Source organism: Apteryx mantelli, chromosome 9 (genome assembly GCF_036417845.1).
Source record: "Apteryx mantelli isolate bAptMan1 chromosome 9, bAptMan1.hap1, whole genome shotgun sequence".
NCBI classification, from domain to species: domain Eukaryota; kingdom Metazoa; phylum Chordata; class Aves; order Apterygiformes; family Apterygidae; genus Apteryx; species Apteryx mantelli.
In genome coordinates this window covers 10,959,956-10,979,133 of record NC_089986.1, presented here as the reverse complement: position 1 = coordinate 10,979,133, position 19,178 = coordinate 10,959,956, and the positions used below count along the sequence as shown (strand labels likewise).

The 19,178-nt window shown below is 41.2% G+C and overlaps 1 protein-coding gene across 1 annotated transcript in view; it reads left to right on the top strand.

The window, feature by feature from the left end:
* Window positions 1–19,178, top strand: part of MCF2L2 (MCF.2 cell line derived transforming sequence-like 2) — a 165,102-nt gene that overhangs the window by 119,459 nt on the left and 26,465 nt on the right. Inside the window, exons 17-23 of the mRNA XM_067301662.1 lie at window positions 603–718; window positions 2,063–2,132; window positions 8,627–8,719; window positions 9,225–9,317; window positions 13,015–13,140; window positions 16,627–16,848; window positions 18,749–18,841. Coding sequence (XP_067157763.1) covers window positions 603–718; window positions 2,063–2,132; window positions 8,627–8,719; window positions 9,225–9,317; window positions 13,015–13,140; window positions 16,627–16,848; window positions 18,749–18,841 — 813 coding nt within the window. The remainder of the gene's footprint in view (window positions 1–602; window positions 719–2,062; window positions 2,133–8,626; window positions 8,720–9,224; window positions 9,318–13,014; window positions 13,141–16,626; window positions 16,849–18,748; window positions 18,842–19,178) is intronic.

Here is a 19,178-nt window from a genome sequence, read left to right as displayed (position 1 = left end):
GGCAGGGTTTGAAGGAATGGTTACTTTCTTTTTACAACCATGTGGTTGGTTCATTATTGGATTTGATCTGTGAGAGCTGACAGCTCTAACTATTGATGTATTACTGTGACCTTTAAAATCTGAACTCAGAATGTTCTTCTCTCTGAGTTTGTATTAAAGAAACACAACCCAGTTTCTACAAGAAACCACCAAATGATCAAACCAGATACCACAGCTCAACAAATAAATCCAGACTAACCCTTCTGCAATGAAGCAGTGTAGCAGAAGGATTAAGTGTCTATCAAACTTAGCAGTTTCCATCCTTCCACAGCCAAAATGGCTTTTGACTTCTAGGGACATCATTTCATCTTTTGTTGATCCAGCAGTCTGTCCATTTGTGGCTAAAACTATTTGCACAGTTAACGGGGTAAAAGCTCCAGGGAGAATCAGAATCATCAGAAATTCATGGGACCAACAAAGAAGTTGGCTTAGGAGAAGCCTTTGTACACTAGCTCTGTTTGAGAACAAAAAGTGCATAGGCTTTGGGGCATTTTGGTGTCTCAAACACAGTATTTCTTCCCTGGTAAATATAGCCTGGTTTTGTTTTCCACTCTCCTCCACAGGGGTATGCTTCAGAAATGGATAATCCCAGCTTAGTGCATCTGATTCCATCTGCGCTTCAGAACAAAAAGGAAGTTCTTTTTGGGAACCTCCCAGAAATCTACGAATTCCACAACAGGCATGTGCTAACTGGCTGCCGTCCTTCGCCCCTCCTGCGCTCCTGTAATTTCTGCTCCCTTTAGAGAGAATATTTGGTCACACTCGCATGTACACAGGCAGGAAGCGTCAACCTCCCTTTGCCTGTGTCTGCACATCCTATAAAACCCGTCTGCGGAGGACATCCCGAGATCATCTATTTCATCTCTTTGTCTGTGAACGATTTAACCCTTTTGTGCGTTTGCTACTGATTTCCCCTAGCATCATTAATTTGGAATGTCCCTGGTGGCAAGTATTTTGCCGCCTCCCCTGATACACTGGTAAATGTCACAGGACTAAATACTGATGTTCTTTCTCTGGCAAAACTCCTCTGTGAGGAAGTTTTCTTAGTGTTCAGCTTGTTTGTCCTGTATTTCTGTTATCCCATCACCAGAAGACATGCTACTTTAGATCACACTTTTCATAAGGAATTTTGTCCTTCAGGTGATCATAAACCTCTTCAGAAGCCTTGTCCTCACTGTAGACATGTATCAGTAATTGTACAGCTGATCTAGTGCTCATAACTATAGAATACCAACTACGGACAAGATTAAACAAGATTAAACTCCTTCCAAAACACAAAGCTTAGGGCAATTTCTGTACTTTTCACCCTGGTTAATTAAAACTGTCCGTAGTCAAGGCGAAAATTTAAAAATTCCTTTGGATAATGATTGCACATAAGGTATAACAAACAGTTGAACATAATAAGGAAAAAAGTTATTTTGCAAGTTTAAATATTATACCAGAGTATAATTTATATACTCTTTATATACTTGATACATAGCAGAAAAATCTCTTCCAGTTTCCCTATCATTTTAAAAGGACTTGTCTTTCCATTTTGAGAATGACATTCCCCTCCTTTTCTAAGCCTGGTCTTTCTTTCCCTGAAGGCTTGGTGCATTGACTGCCACTGACTGCAGACGCCTTTGGGCCTGCCTCCCACATTTTCACCCCATGCTGATTAAGCAACTGCATCTGACAGAGGTTTTCTGTCTTTTCTAGCTGTTCTGAAAAATCCTCAGAACCAAAAAGGAGGCAGGTGTTAGGGCTACATGTTGGAAGTAAATCTCAGCAGCCAGAGGAACGGGATGCATCAGATGCTTGTGAGCAAATGAAAACATTGTAATACTGGTGATTCAGGCAATCAGCTGTGAGCCACATCCCAGTTTTCTAAAATAATGTATTTCTTTGGATGTCAGGATTGTTACCTTCCCCACTGAATCCTCTTACAACAAAAACATAGCTTTTAATCTGGATTTACATGGAAGCTAGCATGCAGTGTGAATGTGGTGTTCCTTTATTGTTTGCTTTCCTTTCTCCCTCTCAGGATTTTCCTTAAGGAGATAGAAAATTGCATTGAAAATCCCGAGCTTCTTGCCCGATGCTTTTTGAAAAGAGTAAGTAAATCCTTTTGCAGGTTTATATGAATATCGATAGTCTTATCCTATAGTGCTTACAGAGTTATTCCTGTTCTTTCACTCTGACTGCTTATGTGAATGAGGGAAATTCACATAAGCAAATGTTCCCAAATTAAACCGTAATTAACAAGTGTATATTTTGAAATTTGAACCTTTATCTGCGTACAGGAGGGGGTCTTTTACCAATGTTTTAAGCCCTAGCTAAAAAAAAAAGAATGATCCAAATGTTTGACCTGACTTTCATACCAGGCAAATCTATGATCCAGGAGTCTGGTGTACCCCAGGTATAATACTACTTTAAGTAAGCGGAGGACTGTGTAACAGCAGCTTGCTCTGAGTGTGCTTAGTGCATCCTGTCTCTGTCTTACCCCTCCTCTTTTATCTCTGCACTGTTCAGGGGACTTAATCCCCTGGAGCTGGTCCAATAGAGCCAACCACCTTCCTTGTGTAGTGAAGTCCCACCAGCTCCATAAGCCTCTGGGAGGTTGATTCTTTTACTCGTTCACAAAACTTGATGACCAAGCAGAAATCTCCCCACTTGTACGATGTGGTAAGGGTTAGCTGTATTTCTAATAAGTGTGACCCGTCTTTGTTTAACAGTAGAGCAAGCCCAGTTCATGAGAAAGCCCCAAACCAACAGGCAGTGGTGGTTTTGGTCAGACACACACATGTCTCTTTGCTTCCTGTGGCTCCCAGTGTGCAAGTCCTGCAACACACTGCTCCAAGAGCTCCCAGCCCCCCGCGTTAGCCTGGCTGTTTCCTGTAGCATAACAAAAGGTGCTTGTGCATATGGCACTTATGCAGAGGCCCTACTAATAAGAAAAACCTGTTTTGGTGGGTTGCTGCTGTTCTCTTACTCTGATGAAACTGCTAGAATAAGACCCTGTGTTTTGAATGGGAAACTCATGGAAGTGATTCGCCTCCGTTAGCTCCGAATATAACAAGAGAGATTCCTGCTACCTGCTCTGTGTTGTTGGAGGTTGCATTTCACAGTCAAATTCCACTAATCTAAATCAAAGATGCTGCCTGAAAGAAGCAGTCCCAACTCACCCTTACCCCCAGCCACGTATTCTTCCTCTGGGCACACTCATGCCCCCCCACTCCCCTGCACTGCTGCTACTGTTGGGACACCTCCACGGTCAGCTGCTCAGGTCTTTGATTTGGCTAACACCCCCACACCTTTTTTTTAATTTTTCAACCAGAAGAGAGTCCTGATTTGAAATTTTATTATTTTTGTTTATTTCCCTACTTGCTGAGGTTTATCAAGCTTGGTATTATGTGATGGGTCATTTATAGTCCTAAAACAAGCTCCCCATTAATTTTTTTTTTTACAGATCATTAACTACCTGTTAGTGTATGTTTAAAATTAACGTGTAATGTTACATTGCACTTGGAAATGATACTCATGGGAAAACACTCTGCTTTCTCTTCCAAGCAAAAATAGACAACAGTTAGCTGGTTTAAATGTTTGTGTTTAAATAGTTTAACATGTGCTGGTTTTGGGAGAAAAAGTGGTATATTAAAGATAGCAGGTTTGTCAAAGAGAAAATTGAAAACAGGATTTTTTTTTTTTTCTTTCCAAAGTAGTTTCTTTATTGGAACAATTGTCTTCAGGCTCTGTACTAAAAAAAATTAGTGTCAGGGGCTAATCAGACTCTGAAGAGTCATCGGTTGAACTCTGAGAGAGGAAACCTCCCTTCTTCCGTGTTAACGGGCCAGATTGTGCAATCCTAAATCATGCCACTATTTCCATTAAAGTCAGCAGAACTCCTTCCATGAGGAACGGGAAGATCTGTCCTATTCTCTGTAGTCAGAGGACCTCCTGCTTCCACTTTCCACATTACACCTAGCGTTTGCTGCTTTTTCAAGGTACATGCTGGATATTTTTTTAACACGGTGTTGTGTGACATACAGAGAGATTTGGATTCAACATACATATCTCAGTTCTCAGAGGTGTCGAGCAGTGCCACATCTCTAAGATTTTAACGGGAATTATGAACACTTGGTACTTCCAAAGGGTAGGCCCACAACTTACAGACACGTCAGGCTGAAGAACATATCAGTGTAAATGTGATTATAAGTCACCTGAACAGTTTTCTGTTTAACAGCTAGTATTAAGAGCTTGAGCAAATGATGCTATTAAGGAATATGTTGTTATCCTAACATCCAGATGCTAAGCAGGAAAATGCTGTGGTGAAATCATTATGCAAAATTGGATAAATAGTCTTGAAGAATGTGGGCCTTTGATATCCATGAAGCATCAAATAATCTATATCTCTCAAATATCTCTTGATTTTGGGACTAGAGAAAAACTCTCAATACAGAACTGATCCTATAATTCTGTAGAAAGTTCAAATTCAGTGTTTAAATTTTGCAGTTTGCATCTCTCTCTGTAAAAACAGCTGTTGAGCCCAATTCTCCTCACTATTCTACCAATATAAATTCAGCAGCGCTAAAGCAAGTTTTCAGTTATCAAGTGAAAGGAAATCAGTTCCTTTGTCATCTTTGTTTAGCCGCTTCCACGGGGTAGTCAAACAACAGTAAATCTGTAGAATAAGAAGTTAAATCATGCATTTGCTTTTCCCCCGTTTCAAATCTCGCGCTAAGAAAGCAAACACCTCTCTCCTGAGCTGTCTGCTCACACAGTAGCACCTTTGATTCAAGGACTTTCCCTAATGCTCTCTTTTTAGAAGAAGCCACATAAAGTCCAGAAAGTTGTTGTTTCTGTTGGACTGCGTTTAGGAGGCACAAACAAAAGCCTGGTTGTGTGTTTGTGTTCCCCATGCTTTGGCAGCCTTTTGCGTCTTCCCGCTGAGCGGAGGCTTCTGGCTTGCCCCGTGAGTTACGACTGCTTGCTTTGGCACGGCGCAAGCTGAAACGGCTGCTGTTCAAGGTGACGCCTGGCTCGGGGAGGAAATTCACATTGTTGCAGATCCGCTCCTCCATGTCTCCCCTCTTTGCACCAGTGTAACCTTCCTGACCGGAGCGAAGCTACCGCAACATCACGGTGGGCCTGTGATTAGAAACAGGCTGATTTTTAACTTCACGCTTTTTGAAGAATATGACCCATCTGATCACACTAGGACTTTTCAACCCTGCTTCCAGCGCTGCTTTAAAACCCCCTGAGAGCTGCGGTGGGACATTCTGGTGCCCGGCTGCATCCCTCCGTCCCCTGCCGGTCATTCCCCTGCCACGTCCCCACACACTCCCGCCTCCACTGGAGCCACCAGGTCAGCTGCCACTGTGGATCTGAACCCTTCTTCCTGGGTGATGGCAGGAGCAGTCCCTGGAGTTGCAGCATATTTCTCCTCTCTGGGTCCTCTCCTGGAGCTGGGTAGCAGAATCAGGTGCAAGATGAGCTAGAAATGCCCCTCTTGTCCTCCCTTCTACTTTGCCTGACCTTGTTAGGGCATGATCATCATGTAAGCCAAATTACAAGTAAAGCAGCTCAACTTTGTGCACGTGGCAGCTTCTCTACCATCACTTGACCTTGATTAAAGCCCTACAGCGTATATTACAGTAGACAAAGACCACACAGACGCTTGAAGAGGGATGTGCAGAAATGCCTTGCAGGATGGATATCCTGCTGCAGTATCAGCAACAAGAGGGACGCTCTGGGCTGATCTGCTGAATATGGGACTGAGAAGAAGGCTTTACCAAACCAAAGCAAGAATGCTCAGGAAGAAACAAAAGATGTGTCAGACTGCTTACAAATATGTGCCAGGTGAGGTTCTTGGCACGTGTGATCCATTGCGGATTACCACTATTATTTACTCATATTGCTAACCTTGGAAAAAGAAAATTTGACAGGAACAAGTAGTTGAAGCATTTTGTTGTTCAGGGAGAAAGAAGCATTTAGAAAATGAAGCTATTTGTAAAAGGACTGTAGCAGTTGACTGGAAACCTGATAGTTGGATTCAAAAGGCTACATTCTGATTTCAAGCAAAATATATTCACAAATCAGCACTCAACAAAGATAATTGGAATTGTGCATATGTGCCCTAGAAAACACACTGTGAGTGAATGTTTACAAAGATCCCAAGATGCAAGTCACCATAGAAGGGAAAAACATTACAGGCGGAGATGAGCGTGGTATAGAAGTACAAGCAGGCAGTCAGAACCTCTGAATATGAAAATACTGATGAGCAGAATATTTATGATTGAGATTTGAGTAATTAGGTAATTAATTATTTGTTGGGATTTTAGGGCCTGATCCTAATCTTTTCATTAGTAATTCCCTATTCCTTACACTATTACAAAAATTAAAGCTGTGTTTAAAGATGCAAACGTCTGTCTGAGCTGGTGTCACTACTTTATGCAGCAGTAGCTTGTGTTAGCATAGGGCTGTTCCATTATGGAAAGTGACTGGTGATTATTTTACCTTTTTTATAGACTGAACAGGTACTTTTCTTTCGCCCCTAATATTGTTTTTGACTATCACTGTCTCTGTTCTACCTGCCTAGCCCAATCAGTCTTCTGTGGGTGAGGATCAAATTGTAATGCTTGATTAACTTTCTGATTACTTTTAGTTTTGCAGGTTTTACCCCCTGCTAACTTTCTACCATGGCAACATGTAGAAACAATCATATCTGCGTGAGGGAAACTCTGCACTTATTTTGAAACAGCACCATTAATATCCTATTGAATTGCAATGGAGCTTTTTGCGTTGCATAATCCTTGACACAGTAAGGTGTTGCATAGCACCACTCTGCTTTCACACTGGATTCATCCAGGCGACACCAGTTTAGGGCTACAGATGAAGATAGCAGTGATACCGATTTTGTGTAGAAACTCTACCCAGAAGAAAATGCTTTCCCTGCACCAAGAATAGGCACTGTCTAGTGGACTGAAAGCACAGATGTGAGAGCCAGGAATTCCTGAGCTTTATTTTTGGTGCTGCCTTTGATTCATTGCGGTCACATCCACAAGGAGAGGTGCAGATGGAGATGAGGACCTCTGAGTTGGCAGCCAGCCTGCCTAGGGGTCTGTATGGCTCTGCTCCACTGTTGCAGGGTGGCAGGGTTTCTGTGCTGACCTGGCTCATGGTTCCCTAAGCGAGAACGTGGCAGAGGGACACCTGTCTGTCTCTTTCTGCCCATATAGCCCAGGGAGCTTGAAATACACGTCTGCTTTCATAGAGATTGCCTTTGTTTTTACTGAAGTCAATGAGATTTTGCCATGGGCTTCCGTAGGAGCACCTGGAGTCTAGTCAAAGGTGTAAATGGGTCAAGTGAATCCACCCACTTCTAATTTGGATAGGGCAGAGTTTAAGTGCTTCTCCCCGCCTAGCCTGGAACATCAATAAGACAAACTTGCCACTTTTTAATTCACCCTTATACCATTGAGAACCAGCACTATTTGCAAAGTGCTTTGAACACATAAACCTTGGCTAAGTGCTAAGTTTTATTAGTAAATACCGGTCTGTGTCAGTACTGTTAACAAAAATTACATTTCTAATGTTTTTTTGTTTTCAAGCCATCTATTCCCATCTCTGGAAGGTAATAGTTGTGTCCAAGCGACTAGTCATTGAGTCCTGAGAGAGCAGGCTCTGCAGGGACTGATCAGACCAAAGCATGCCACAGGCTGAGCAGTCAGAAATTTTTTTAATTTAAGTTTTGATTTTCTGGAAAGTTCACTTGTGGCTTGCTCTGTAAAGATTAGTAAGAGTTGGCAGTTGTTTTCCTTTGGGGCCATAAAGTAAGGGCATATGAACAAGTTACTGCTGGGTAGACTTGAGCAAGAACGTTACGTCTCAGTTACTTTGAATAAATGGTATGCTCTTACCTCGTTGATGATACAAGGAAGCCAAACTGTCTTACAAATTTGCTTGTATTTGCCATGAAGAAAATTTGTGTATGGATAGGCCTCTGGAACAGCTGATGTACCTTACTACTAGCAGTAGTTCTTTTATGTACCTATACATTGTCCGGAGAACAATACTAATACTTCATTTTACAAAGTACCTTCTCTCTGAAGGTCTCAAAGCAGTTTGCAAATCTTTGTTACAGATCTCTCAGATGTGTTCACAAAAAATCTGCCCTCTTTTGTGTCGAATGGGAGTCACCCTGGGCTTGCTTTTCATGAGTGCTGCTTCTCCATATTTCCAATTAATGGCAAAAAGCTTAAATCAGTAGATAATGTGGAAAAGCATGGATACCCAAAATTGCATGCATGGTCTCTAGCAAAGCCATGAACTGGACTTTCTTGGTCCTTTCTGCAATTAGATTGTGTGTCTTCCAGTCTGCAGTCTCCTTGCCTTGTGTGGCCCCTCAAAACTCTCACTTTCTGGTGTGTTTAACTTTACAAGAGTAAAAAGCAAATGTGGTAGCTTCAGTGTATTTTATAAACAGACTTATGACCGTGACTTAATTCACTTCCATGCATAGGCTAGAAGGTAAGAGAAAGCATGACTAATGGCAGGTGCTCTGTGGATTCCTTCTTCTTACCTTACTTAAACTCTCCTTTTGTTGCAGAAAGAGGACCTCCAAATATATGAAAAATACTGTCAGAACAAACCAAGGTCTGAAGCTCTCTGGAGACAATGTGGAGACAGCATCTTTTTTCAGGTGGAATTTCACTTCAGACTGGCAATGCGAGTCCATCATAACTTGTTCTCCTTCTATATCTTTTTCTTTAGAAAACTTAGCAAAAAATACAGACTTTTCTGTATGCTTCTTATACTGATAGCAGGTGCTCAGTATGTGTCATCCTCTTTACAGGAGACTAGATAGGTAGGATAGTAGGTAGAGTTTCTGGACAGGAGCTGAGCTCTTCAGGCCATACCCGAAGGCAAAGAAGTGCTGGCTTCTTTGCAAACCCCAAATGACTGCAATCTTGTGAGCAGGGCATGCCAGATTTCTACAGTAAGCTAAACCTAAACATTAGCTCTCATTAAGATATATTTTCACTGTAGCATAAGTCACCTGGAAACTCCTATGCAGGTAGAACAAATTTCTCTCCATTAACCCACAGACATACCCTCTTTAGATTACTAAACCATAGCTCACATCTTGGTGTCCTAACTGTGTTTCCAAAAGCAATCATATTTTTCTTCCTTTTTGTCCTTTACAGGAATGTCAGCGTAAATTGGATCATAAGCTCTCACTAGATGCTTATCTTTTAAAGCCAGTCCAGAGAATCACCAAGTACCAGCTGCTATTAAAGGTAAGTTCTCCATGACAGTGCAAAGCTTGTTTTACTTAAAGAATTGTGTATCAGCGTTATCTTCTGAAGGACTAACTGGAAATAAATCCTCTCTCACTTCATCAACAAATACTTTGTAATGTTAAGTTGTAGGTTGGTAACAAACAGAGTCGAAGAAAGGACTTCTGTTTCAGGATAAATACTGCTATTATTTCACTGGGGAAAATAAACTAATTTATATTCTCTATAGCAAGTATTATTATCTAGTTCTTTAAATAGAGATTGAAATTGGCTTTATTGGATCAGTATAGTCTTACAGTTTGAGAACGGGAACTGATGATTTAAATCCTGTCTCTGACATCTGTCCTGGTTAAACAAAACTCTCTTTGGTGTAAGCAGACCTAGGATTTCACTTTTGCAGCTCTCTGAACCTGCTACTTTCCCTTGTTTGTGACTCAGACTTTTCAGAAGGAGCCACTCCTTTTGGTGCCTCCATTTTTGAAGGCCCAGCTGGAAACAGATGGGCTGCAACTTTTCCAAGGGATGAATAATCTCAACCTCCCGCTTGATTTTCGTTGGAACTGAGAGTGGTCCATGCTTGAAATTCTGATCTGAACTAAGCAAGAAGAAATAGAAGCTCTCAAACCAATGGGCCTTTTTGAAGATAGTGGCTTAAATTTCTGTCTTCATCTCCTTGGTTCCAAAACACAATCAATATTTACTGACTTTCCAATGGGAAGGTGGTGAAGATTATTTACATGTTGTTCTGAAGCATCTGGACTTAAGGCAATGCTGTGTACTGTCATGAAACTTACTGTGAAACTTGCAATGAAGATTTTAGGCTGCAGTCTTATTTGCTAATAGTTACCGTGGCTCCAGTCAAATTATGCCAGTTTAAGCCATGTGAGGATGTGGCCATTCATTCATTTGTGCAGTATTGCCGTAACCTATTTTTTGGCTTTACACAAAATTGTAGAATCCAAATATTGAAGGGGAATATTAACAAAGATGCAACTTCACTGACTCTAGTAGATTTGCATCAACTTAATCCAGAAATTCAGTAAATTCAGTAAATCCAGTAAATTTGGCTCCATTTCTTGAAGCTATTCTATGAGAAGGGAGAAAATGTCAAGGTCTTCAGAAGAGCAAGAATAAACCAGATTCTGCTTTTAATTTGAAATATGCCTGTAAATAAAACCAAGATTAGATCAAGGAGTGCAATTCTCAAGCAAAACAGGTTACAGCCATTGGGGTTGAAGCTAGTCAGACCAGTTTTGTACTTAGCAACTGCACATTGGCAAGGACATTTAACTTGTCAGGGATTCTGAGATCTATGGAGATGGCACACTGAGTCCCTGGCAGGAGGAGCTTTTACAGATGTAAGAGAAGGGGAATCTGTGAAAAACTGGTAGCAAAGTAGTGCCTAAAAAGCTGCATGCCATGATGAGCAATGGGCAGATGAGCTGTAAATTCTGGGTCACAATTATTGCAACCCTCTGGTTACAATCATTTTAGCTGATATTGAAAAGCTTTACAGAGAGCAGGGGTCCATCCAGATTCTAGAGAGTGTACTGCAGGTACCATATGAATACATCTTGCTTTTATTCACTAAGCACTGGTCACCCAAGTATTTCAGCCCCTGCTGTTGAGGGTTTGTGAGAATTACCTTTTTTCAACCCTGTTTCGCAGGAACATAAGCCTCACAGCTTTTGGATTCGGTGATTTCCAAACTCAAAATGTGGCTGAAAACAATGATATACTTGAATGAAACCATGTAAAAGGCCACATAGCCTTAGACGTCCACCAGAATGAGGGAGTCTCATTCTTACCGTAATAAAGATGAAGGAAGAAAATCCAGTAGCATCTTGATTCATTCCTGGGTGCATTTCTGGGGCATAGTTTCTGTTAGTATTCTGGTCAGCACAGGGAAACAAAGCTAAACTCACTGTACAATTCTTAGTGAGCTGCTGTTGTTGCAATAGTCTATTCCTTAATTTCTTCACAGCTTGCATTTCTGAAGTGAAACCTACATTCAACCAAACACTTTTTTCATACCAATAATAGATGTATAAGGCAGGAACAAGTCAATAGTGATGAATATGAAACCTGTCTAAGTTTGTAAGGTTATCTGGAAATGAATTCTGTCGCTGGAACTCTTGTCTCATTAACAACCGACAAACTATTCTTTCAGCTGATTAATGGATACAGATTGCAAGCATCAAAATCATTGGTCACTAAACATGGCGATAATCAGTTATCCTGCTGCTTTGGTTACAGTCATGTTGCTTTATCTGTTAAATAGTGGGATCCTGATTGGCTTTGGTCTCAAATTCTATGGTGTAGTCTTGGGATCTTCCAAGTGCTTTGAGATTCATGTCTTCTCAAAGCTGCACCAACCATATGTGGGTTTATTCCCGTTTATCTGTTATCTAGATGCTTTTAGCAAAGACATAAAGTCTGATGCTGATCTCAGGTAGATACTCATTGGCAATAACTGCTTTCTATACAATACAGTGTAGAAAAACAACCAGTGCATCTGAATCAGGCTCAGGGCTTCTCTATATGTAGAAGAACAAGCAAGACACTTCACTTAAAAACAAAATAACTTAGTGTCTTTCAGGATTTGCATAGGTTATAACTCTCTTGGTTCCAGGAAGAGAGTTGAGTCCTGAGCTTTTATTAGAACTTTTCAGAGATAACCAGCAAGCAGAAAACACACAGAAATAACAAAAGTTGTCCTTTAGTAGTTGGCTCTAAACATTTGGAACTCAGAATGGAATCTCTGTATGTGAAGTGATTACAGAAATTGAGCCCTCACTGGGATTTTTTTTAAATTGTTTCTTGGCTTTGGTCACATGCTTCTTAACTCGTCCAGAACTTTGTTTCTTATTCCTTGTGCAAGGGTTGGAGGATGGAGTAACTTCCCTCATTTCAAGCAGGATATAGTTTTTAATGAATTTTTGCTATAGGCCAGCATTGTTCTTTGAGATTACTGTCTTTTGAAAAAGGATTTCAAGTTTCCAAATGTAGGTTTGCAGCTTGTAGCACAGAGATAGAGAATAAGAGATGGGGAAGATTTATAGTAATCTGCCCTATTCTCCCCCCCAAAAAATTAGCTGCTGAAAAACCTGCCCTATAGATTAAAGAAGCTTCATTTAATTTAAGAAAGAGAGATTTGAGAGGTGATTTGATCATAGTCTATAAGCATCTACATAGGAAGTGACTTACTTTTAAGCAGAATTTCTTTATCTAAAAGACAAGAGCTTACTGAGACCTAAAGAGTAGAAGCTGAAACCTGACAAATTCAGACTAGTAATTAATTTACATTTTTAACAGTGAGGCTAAGTAGCTCCTGGAACAAATTGTGAAAGGAAATGGTGAGTCCCCTAGCACCTGAAATCATTATATTAAGGCTGAGTTTCTTTTCTAGCAGATGTGGAGTAAAAAGCTGGATGAAATTCTGTGATACGCAAAAGATCATTGTAAATGTGCCAGAATGGTTCTGTCTCATCTTAAATGAATCCATATAACTTGAAAATGGGCAAGAGCTTAAAGTGTCTATCTGTAGTGATAATCCAAGTGAATGTCCTGTTGGTTTGTTTTTTTCCCTATAATTTTGCTACTTTGTCTGTGCAGCACAGACTCCAGGGAGGACTGTCTTATAGTGGCTTCTGGTATAAGAAGATTTCAAGTAGTTTTCATATTTTTGTTTAACCAGGAAATGCTGAAATGTAGCAAGAACTCAGAAGGTACCGCTGAACTGGAAGAGGCCCTGGCCACAGTGCTCGATATCATCAAATCAGTTAATGACTCCATGCACCAGATAGCAATCACAGGATATGAGGTATTTTTTGATTTTGCTCGTACTCTAGTCTTGACCCATGCAATGTTCATATCAGCAGTAGTCAGGCTGAGCCCATGTCAGGTACACTTTGCGGGAGTCTGTGCCACATCCTTGAATGAGGCCACTTAGTGATATGTTGTGGTCATGAAAATACATGTCAACATACCTCTCACGTGGTGGTTTGTGTGAATATGGGGAGGAAGTATGACTAACGCAATCCTGACTAATCACACCCAAAACTCATCTGTAGGTGAGAGGGAAACTGTCTGTGACCACTATGCAATTCAAGCATTTCCAAATCTCTTGCTCTTAGGGAGAAAAATTTGGCTTCCATTTAAAGTGGGTAATAGGATCCATCCCTGTGCATAAGAAACTCATTATCTGAAATACACAGTAACAACCACAGCACAAATCAACAGCCATAAATGCATATATCTCTCTGCTGAGGTTCCACTGAAGGCGACTGACTTGCAAGAACTGGTACTGCCTATGGGAAATGAGTCCATGAGTGAGAAGCAGAAGTGAATGATACGTAAGGGAGAACTGCATCTGAGGAAATGAGGCCTGAGAGTGATGTGATTGCCCATTTTGAAATAGCTGCATGGTGAAGCCTCCAAGAAAAAAAATGTTCTGAACAATTTGGTTCAAAGAGTTGTAGGTCAAGGTGATGGGGTTTAGTCTGAACAACAGAAAAACAGGATTTTATGCTGAATGTGACTTCCAGAAAAAGTGTTGGGATCTGTACCAACCACTTCTGGATAGGAAATGTACCCTTTACAGCCTTCTAGGTGTCAGAAGTAATACCTTGTGGAAGCTTCCCCAAACCATTCTGTTAATGGCTAATTCTCAGTGTCTCAGAGCTTCATTTTAGAAGGACTTTAAAGCTTGGATATTTTTGCAGACCTGGGCCTGTAAACATGGGTGTGGAAAGCTTGTGGATATGACACATCTTTTGCTTCCCCAGTTTCCACTGGTTTTGGTTCATCCCCAAAGGAGCAACACAGCTTTTCTCATGTCTTTCTCAGATTAAATTTATATAGTTACAGCTATTTACCAAAAATCTCCTCTGTTGTGTTTAAACAGCTCTGTAATGGATGGGCAGAAGAGCTTCTCCAAGAAAGGTGACATCATTAGCCTGGGCAGAAGGGATCTATTCAAAGGAAGATTGCCCCATCCAGATTCCTGCCCATATAAATGTTGAGGTCACATTCACTTTTGCATATTCCTTGCTTTCAAATCACAGAGCAGATTTTTATGCAGGAATTCGACAGAGCATTCCTGTTCCTTTTCAGCCTCTACTTTTGAATTTGCCAGATTTCCATGAAATGACTGACATGCTAGCTCTGAGGACCAGTCTTTTGCCTGTGCTTTCTCAGCTGAACCGAAAGATGTGAAAAGGTGCATCATGGCTGCATTTGTAGCCCAGTGTTGACAGCATTCTTGAGATGGTTTGTTACATGATTATTAAGTGGGGCGAAAGTGTAAAAGAGGAACCCAATAATTTCTTCTCTCCATTCTGCCTAACTCAGATGCTCGGCTAGGATACTAAATAAATACTTCCCACTGCTTATGAAACCACACCCCAGCTTGTGGAGTCTTCCCCACACAGGCGTGGTAGAAACACCTTTTGGAGAAGGATATTACGCCAGCGGAAAAGCAGGTTTTGTGGTAGCTGTTGAATGCTGCTAATTGCATAGACTGTTCTGCTTCTTGAAGATGTGCACATACGGGCTTGAGGGACGTAACTCTTGTGTAAAAAATTGCTGGCTTTTTTTTGGGGGGGGGGGGGGGGGAGACACAAAAAAAGTAGAGGAAAGCTTGGAGAGCAGAAGTTTTAGAGATGTTCCTTACTATCATCCTAGCCTTTATACACAATCTTGCCTGGGTGGTTTGTTCATCAGCACCTGAGTCATTCATATGTATCTCTCACCTTCCATGAACAAGAGATACAGTGTATTGTTCTAACAGGAAATAATTATATCTGAGTTAGTGATGAAATCCTCCACTTTAAATAAACATCCTTTAGGACAAAATATACTTGCTATAACTCCAGTCCCAGAAGACAGACCTGTCACAAGAGCTGAACTGAGCCTCTGGACTGAGCCTGCCGCACCAAACAGCAGCTGGAGTGACAGGAGGGTCTCACCATTGTCAGAACAATGTGGAAAATATGTTTCTTTGATTTAGCTTTACATTTCATCAGTAAGCTTACACCCACATGCACATGCAAATACAAACACACAATATTGTGTGCATGAATAAAAAATCCAACTCTATAAATTAGAGATGAGAGACTTATAGAAATTGCTGGGATTTTTGGAATACTTTGGAGAGTCTCATAATGTCCCAGTATGGAGTAGAAAAGTACCTAATCAAACCCTGGTTTTGCAGGTGGATCTAGGGTAGAGGGTGGGGAGTGAGAGGGAGGCCAACCTGCAATCTGTGCTTCAAGAAATCAGACATTCCCTCTGGTAGACAACATCTTCACCTTATAATCAACAGAACATATAAATGTTGAAAATATGTCCTTTAATAATGAACCCAGCTTGTTCCCTAAACTTACACAAAGCACTCCCTGAAAAACTTGCCACCAGTGTAACTGTGATCATTATTTCTTGAAGTCCATTAGCATACAGGTGTTGCCACGTTACTGCGCCCTTTAGTATTGAACTGTGCTGGAAATGTTTGTGCTGGTGGTATCTGAGCCAAATGTCATTTGTATCAGTTGAAGTATTTCCCCCTTGGACAAGGGCTTTAACTCAGAAAGGTCTGGTTGCTGCTTACTTTCTTTCTCCCTCAGGTACTTTTATGGCTCTTTAGTGCATTTACTCCCTCTTTGACCACGGCTGTGCAGCATTCCATAGTTTGCAGATGGTGACCTGAGAAACTATTGATAGAGCTTTTAAAGGCTGTATTTTGCAATGGTAGGGAATTACACACCTACGTACCTCTAGGCACTGGTCTGTGTCTTAAGACATCTACATGTTGTTCAAGATCTTGCCCAGGGATACATGAGATGCTCGTAGCAGAGCAGAAACTGAACCTGGATCTTTGAGAGTCAAGGCCTTTGCTTGGACATCTTGACTGCAATGCCCCTTCACACTGCCTTAGACTCAAGAGTCTTGAAAGCCAGTTCTTGTTAGAAGAAGCTGCTTCCCCTGTAGTCATCAGAGGGAAAAACCAGCGTGGCAGGTCCAAAGAAGTCCTGAGACTGATCCTGAGACACTAACTATGAATAGGGAGACAAGCTGGGAATTATGGACATGGAAAACCGTGGGTCAATGGTTATAGGAAGAAATCACAAAGGTTTAGAAAGCAGACAAGAGCAGCTGGGCTCCCAGCTGCAACAGTTCCTCCCTCCAGGACAAGGGATGCCTAGGCACCTGGCTCAGCCTGGAACCTTAAACAGCACTAGAGGAAAGGACTATGCCTGGGATTACTCTAGTCTGATAATGATATAAGTTCTGTTTTTCCCTTGCCTGCTAGGGGGATGTCAGTGAGCTTGGTAAGCTTTTGATGCAAGGTTCCTTCAACGTGTGGACTGACCACAAGAAAGGGCACAACAAGGTGAAGGACTTGGCTAGATTCAAACCAATGCAGAGACACCTCTTTCTCTACACAAAGATGCTGCTTTTCTGCAAGAAACGGGAGGAGAACACAGATGGCCATGAGAAGACAGCTTCATACAGCTTTAAAAATTCTTTAAAGGTAATAAATTTGGCAATGGGAGGGGAGAGAGATAAATCTACTTAGTGTTCTCAAAACACATTGGGCATTTTAAATACAAAACGGGGAGGTTTTCTTGTGGCAAGATGAAGAATATACCCATACCTGTGGCTATCCTGCAACCCTGCGTAAATGGAAGCTCCCATTTTAGTTTTGATTTGGAGACAAACCCAGTCATATGTCCTGCAGCTCCAGATCTGAACCTTGGTTTTGCTGCTCAGTACAAACTAGCACCTTGTATGTTCTTTGCTCAGCGTCCCATGGAGAGGAGCAAGACTGAATGGAGCTGTATCTCTCATTGTTCTGCCTATAAGCATCCTCCAAGTTCAGTTTTATCATGAGCTTTGTTACTGACATCAGTCAAGCAGATATATTCTGTGCCGAGAATAGCTACTGATGAATCACAGCATAAATAGAAGTGCCCTCTTATTCACAGGATTGACATTTCCAGATATCAATCAGGACATTTTCTGTTAAGATTCGCAAGCAGACCAAATCTTCCCTTCAAGCCCATTGATGTAACACTTGTAACTTCAGACATCTAACATGTGTCATCAACTGTAATGCTGCAAACCTATTACAGGGTAACCAGACAGGAGTTGTAATAGAGCCTGGTTCAAGGAGTGAACCAGTCATTGTAAATATAATTTATATTAATGTTTGAAGTTTCTTTCTGTGGAGATGGCCTTGATTATGTCATGATTCTTACTGCTGAATTTTTGAAGTCTCATTCTGAGGCAAGTCAAAACAAGGGCAAAGAACAAAATACAGAAATAAGATGGGAAGAAGTTGCTAAGATTGGTAGTAGCTGGAATTCAAACTTGTGTTTAAGAAGCTATCATTTAAAAAACATAGAATTATTTTCTCTTCTTCAGTTCCTTATTTGTCTTGTCTAGTTAGGAACTTAGCTCCTGGCTCACCTTTTTTTTTCTTGTTTGCTGAAACTTAAATTTTTTGTTTTATCCAGACTTCACAGAATCACAGAAGGGTTGAGGTTGGAAGGGACCTCTGGAGATCATCTAGTCCAACCCCCCTGCTCAAGCACATTGTACAGGATCGCGTCCAGGCGGGTTTTGAATATCTCCAGAGAAGGAGACTCCACAACCTCTCTGGGCAACCTGTTCCAGTGCTCTGTCACCCTCACAGTAAATTTATCCTCATGTTCAGATGGAACTTCCTGTGTTTCAGTTTGTGCCCATTGCCTCTTGTCCTGTCACTGGGCACCACTGAAAAGAGTCTGGCCCCATCCTCTTGACACCCTCCCTTAAGATATTTGTATACATTGATAAGATCCCTTCTCAGTCTTCTCTTCTCCAGGCTAAACAGGCCCAGTTCTCTCAGCCTTTCTTCATAAGAGAGATGCTGCAGTCCCCTAATCATCTTTGTAGCCCCACTCGATCCAGTGGTTCCATGTCTCTCTTGTACTGGGGAGCCCAGACTTGCAGATGAGTTGTTAAATCTCCAGATTCAACAACACTACACCATAAAGCCCCATCCTGTCCCTTTTCCTCTCCCACCCCAACAGGTCAGTGATGGTGAGCTGAAAACACCACCTTCCTCAAACTGAAAACGTCTGTAGGTGGACAGGAGCCAGGATAGGGGTAAAAACTGACTAAGTTCAAGCAAACAAAGTAGTGAAGATAAACCCATGGTCAGGCATTAACCTGTTACTTTTGAGCACTTTTTTTTTTTTAATTTTGACAGCAACAATCAGAAAAATGAAATGGTAAATTATATTTTGAGAAATATATGTTCTGAATTTTCTTTTCAATAGCTCCCTAGGGTGCAGAAATGAATGCAGCCTTTTACATCTCAGGAAATACAGTTTAAAGACCATTGACATTTTCCAGATTCCAGCTTCTCCTTTTCTATTTTGAAACAGATGAGCACTGTGGGCATTACAGAAAATGTAAAAGGGGATAACAAGAAATTCGAGATCTGGTATAACGGCAGAGAAGAAGTCTATATCATTCAGGTAATGACCATCCTTTCTTTCTAAGGACTGTACTTCTTTTCAAATGAGTTCTTTTTAAGGAAGTTTCCAGCTTCCTGACCTTCACTATCCTGTACACTGTCAAGAAACAATAGCCACTGGGAGCCTCATTGTTGTGTTGGCACTGAGACTAGTAATTTATCTTTGTGAAAATGGTTGTGACTTTGGGCAAAAAAGGTAGTAGAAAATTACTTGGAAGGCTGGACAGAAGAACAAGGACAGGACCTTAGATTCATGATAATCTTTCCATCTTGAAAAGTGCCCTCTGCTTTCTTTTGATCTCAGAGCTGGCCACAGGGTTTCATTTCCGGGTGAGACT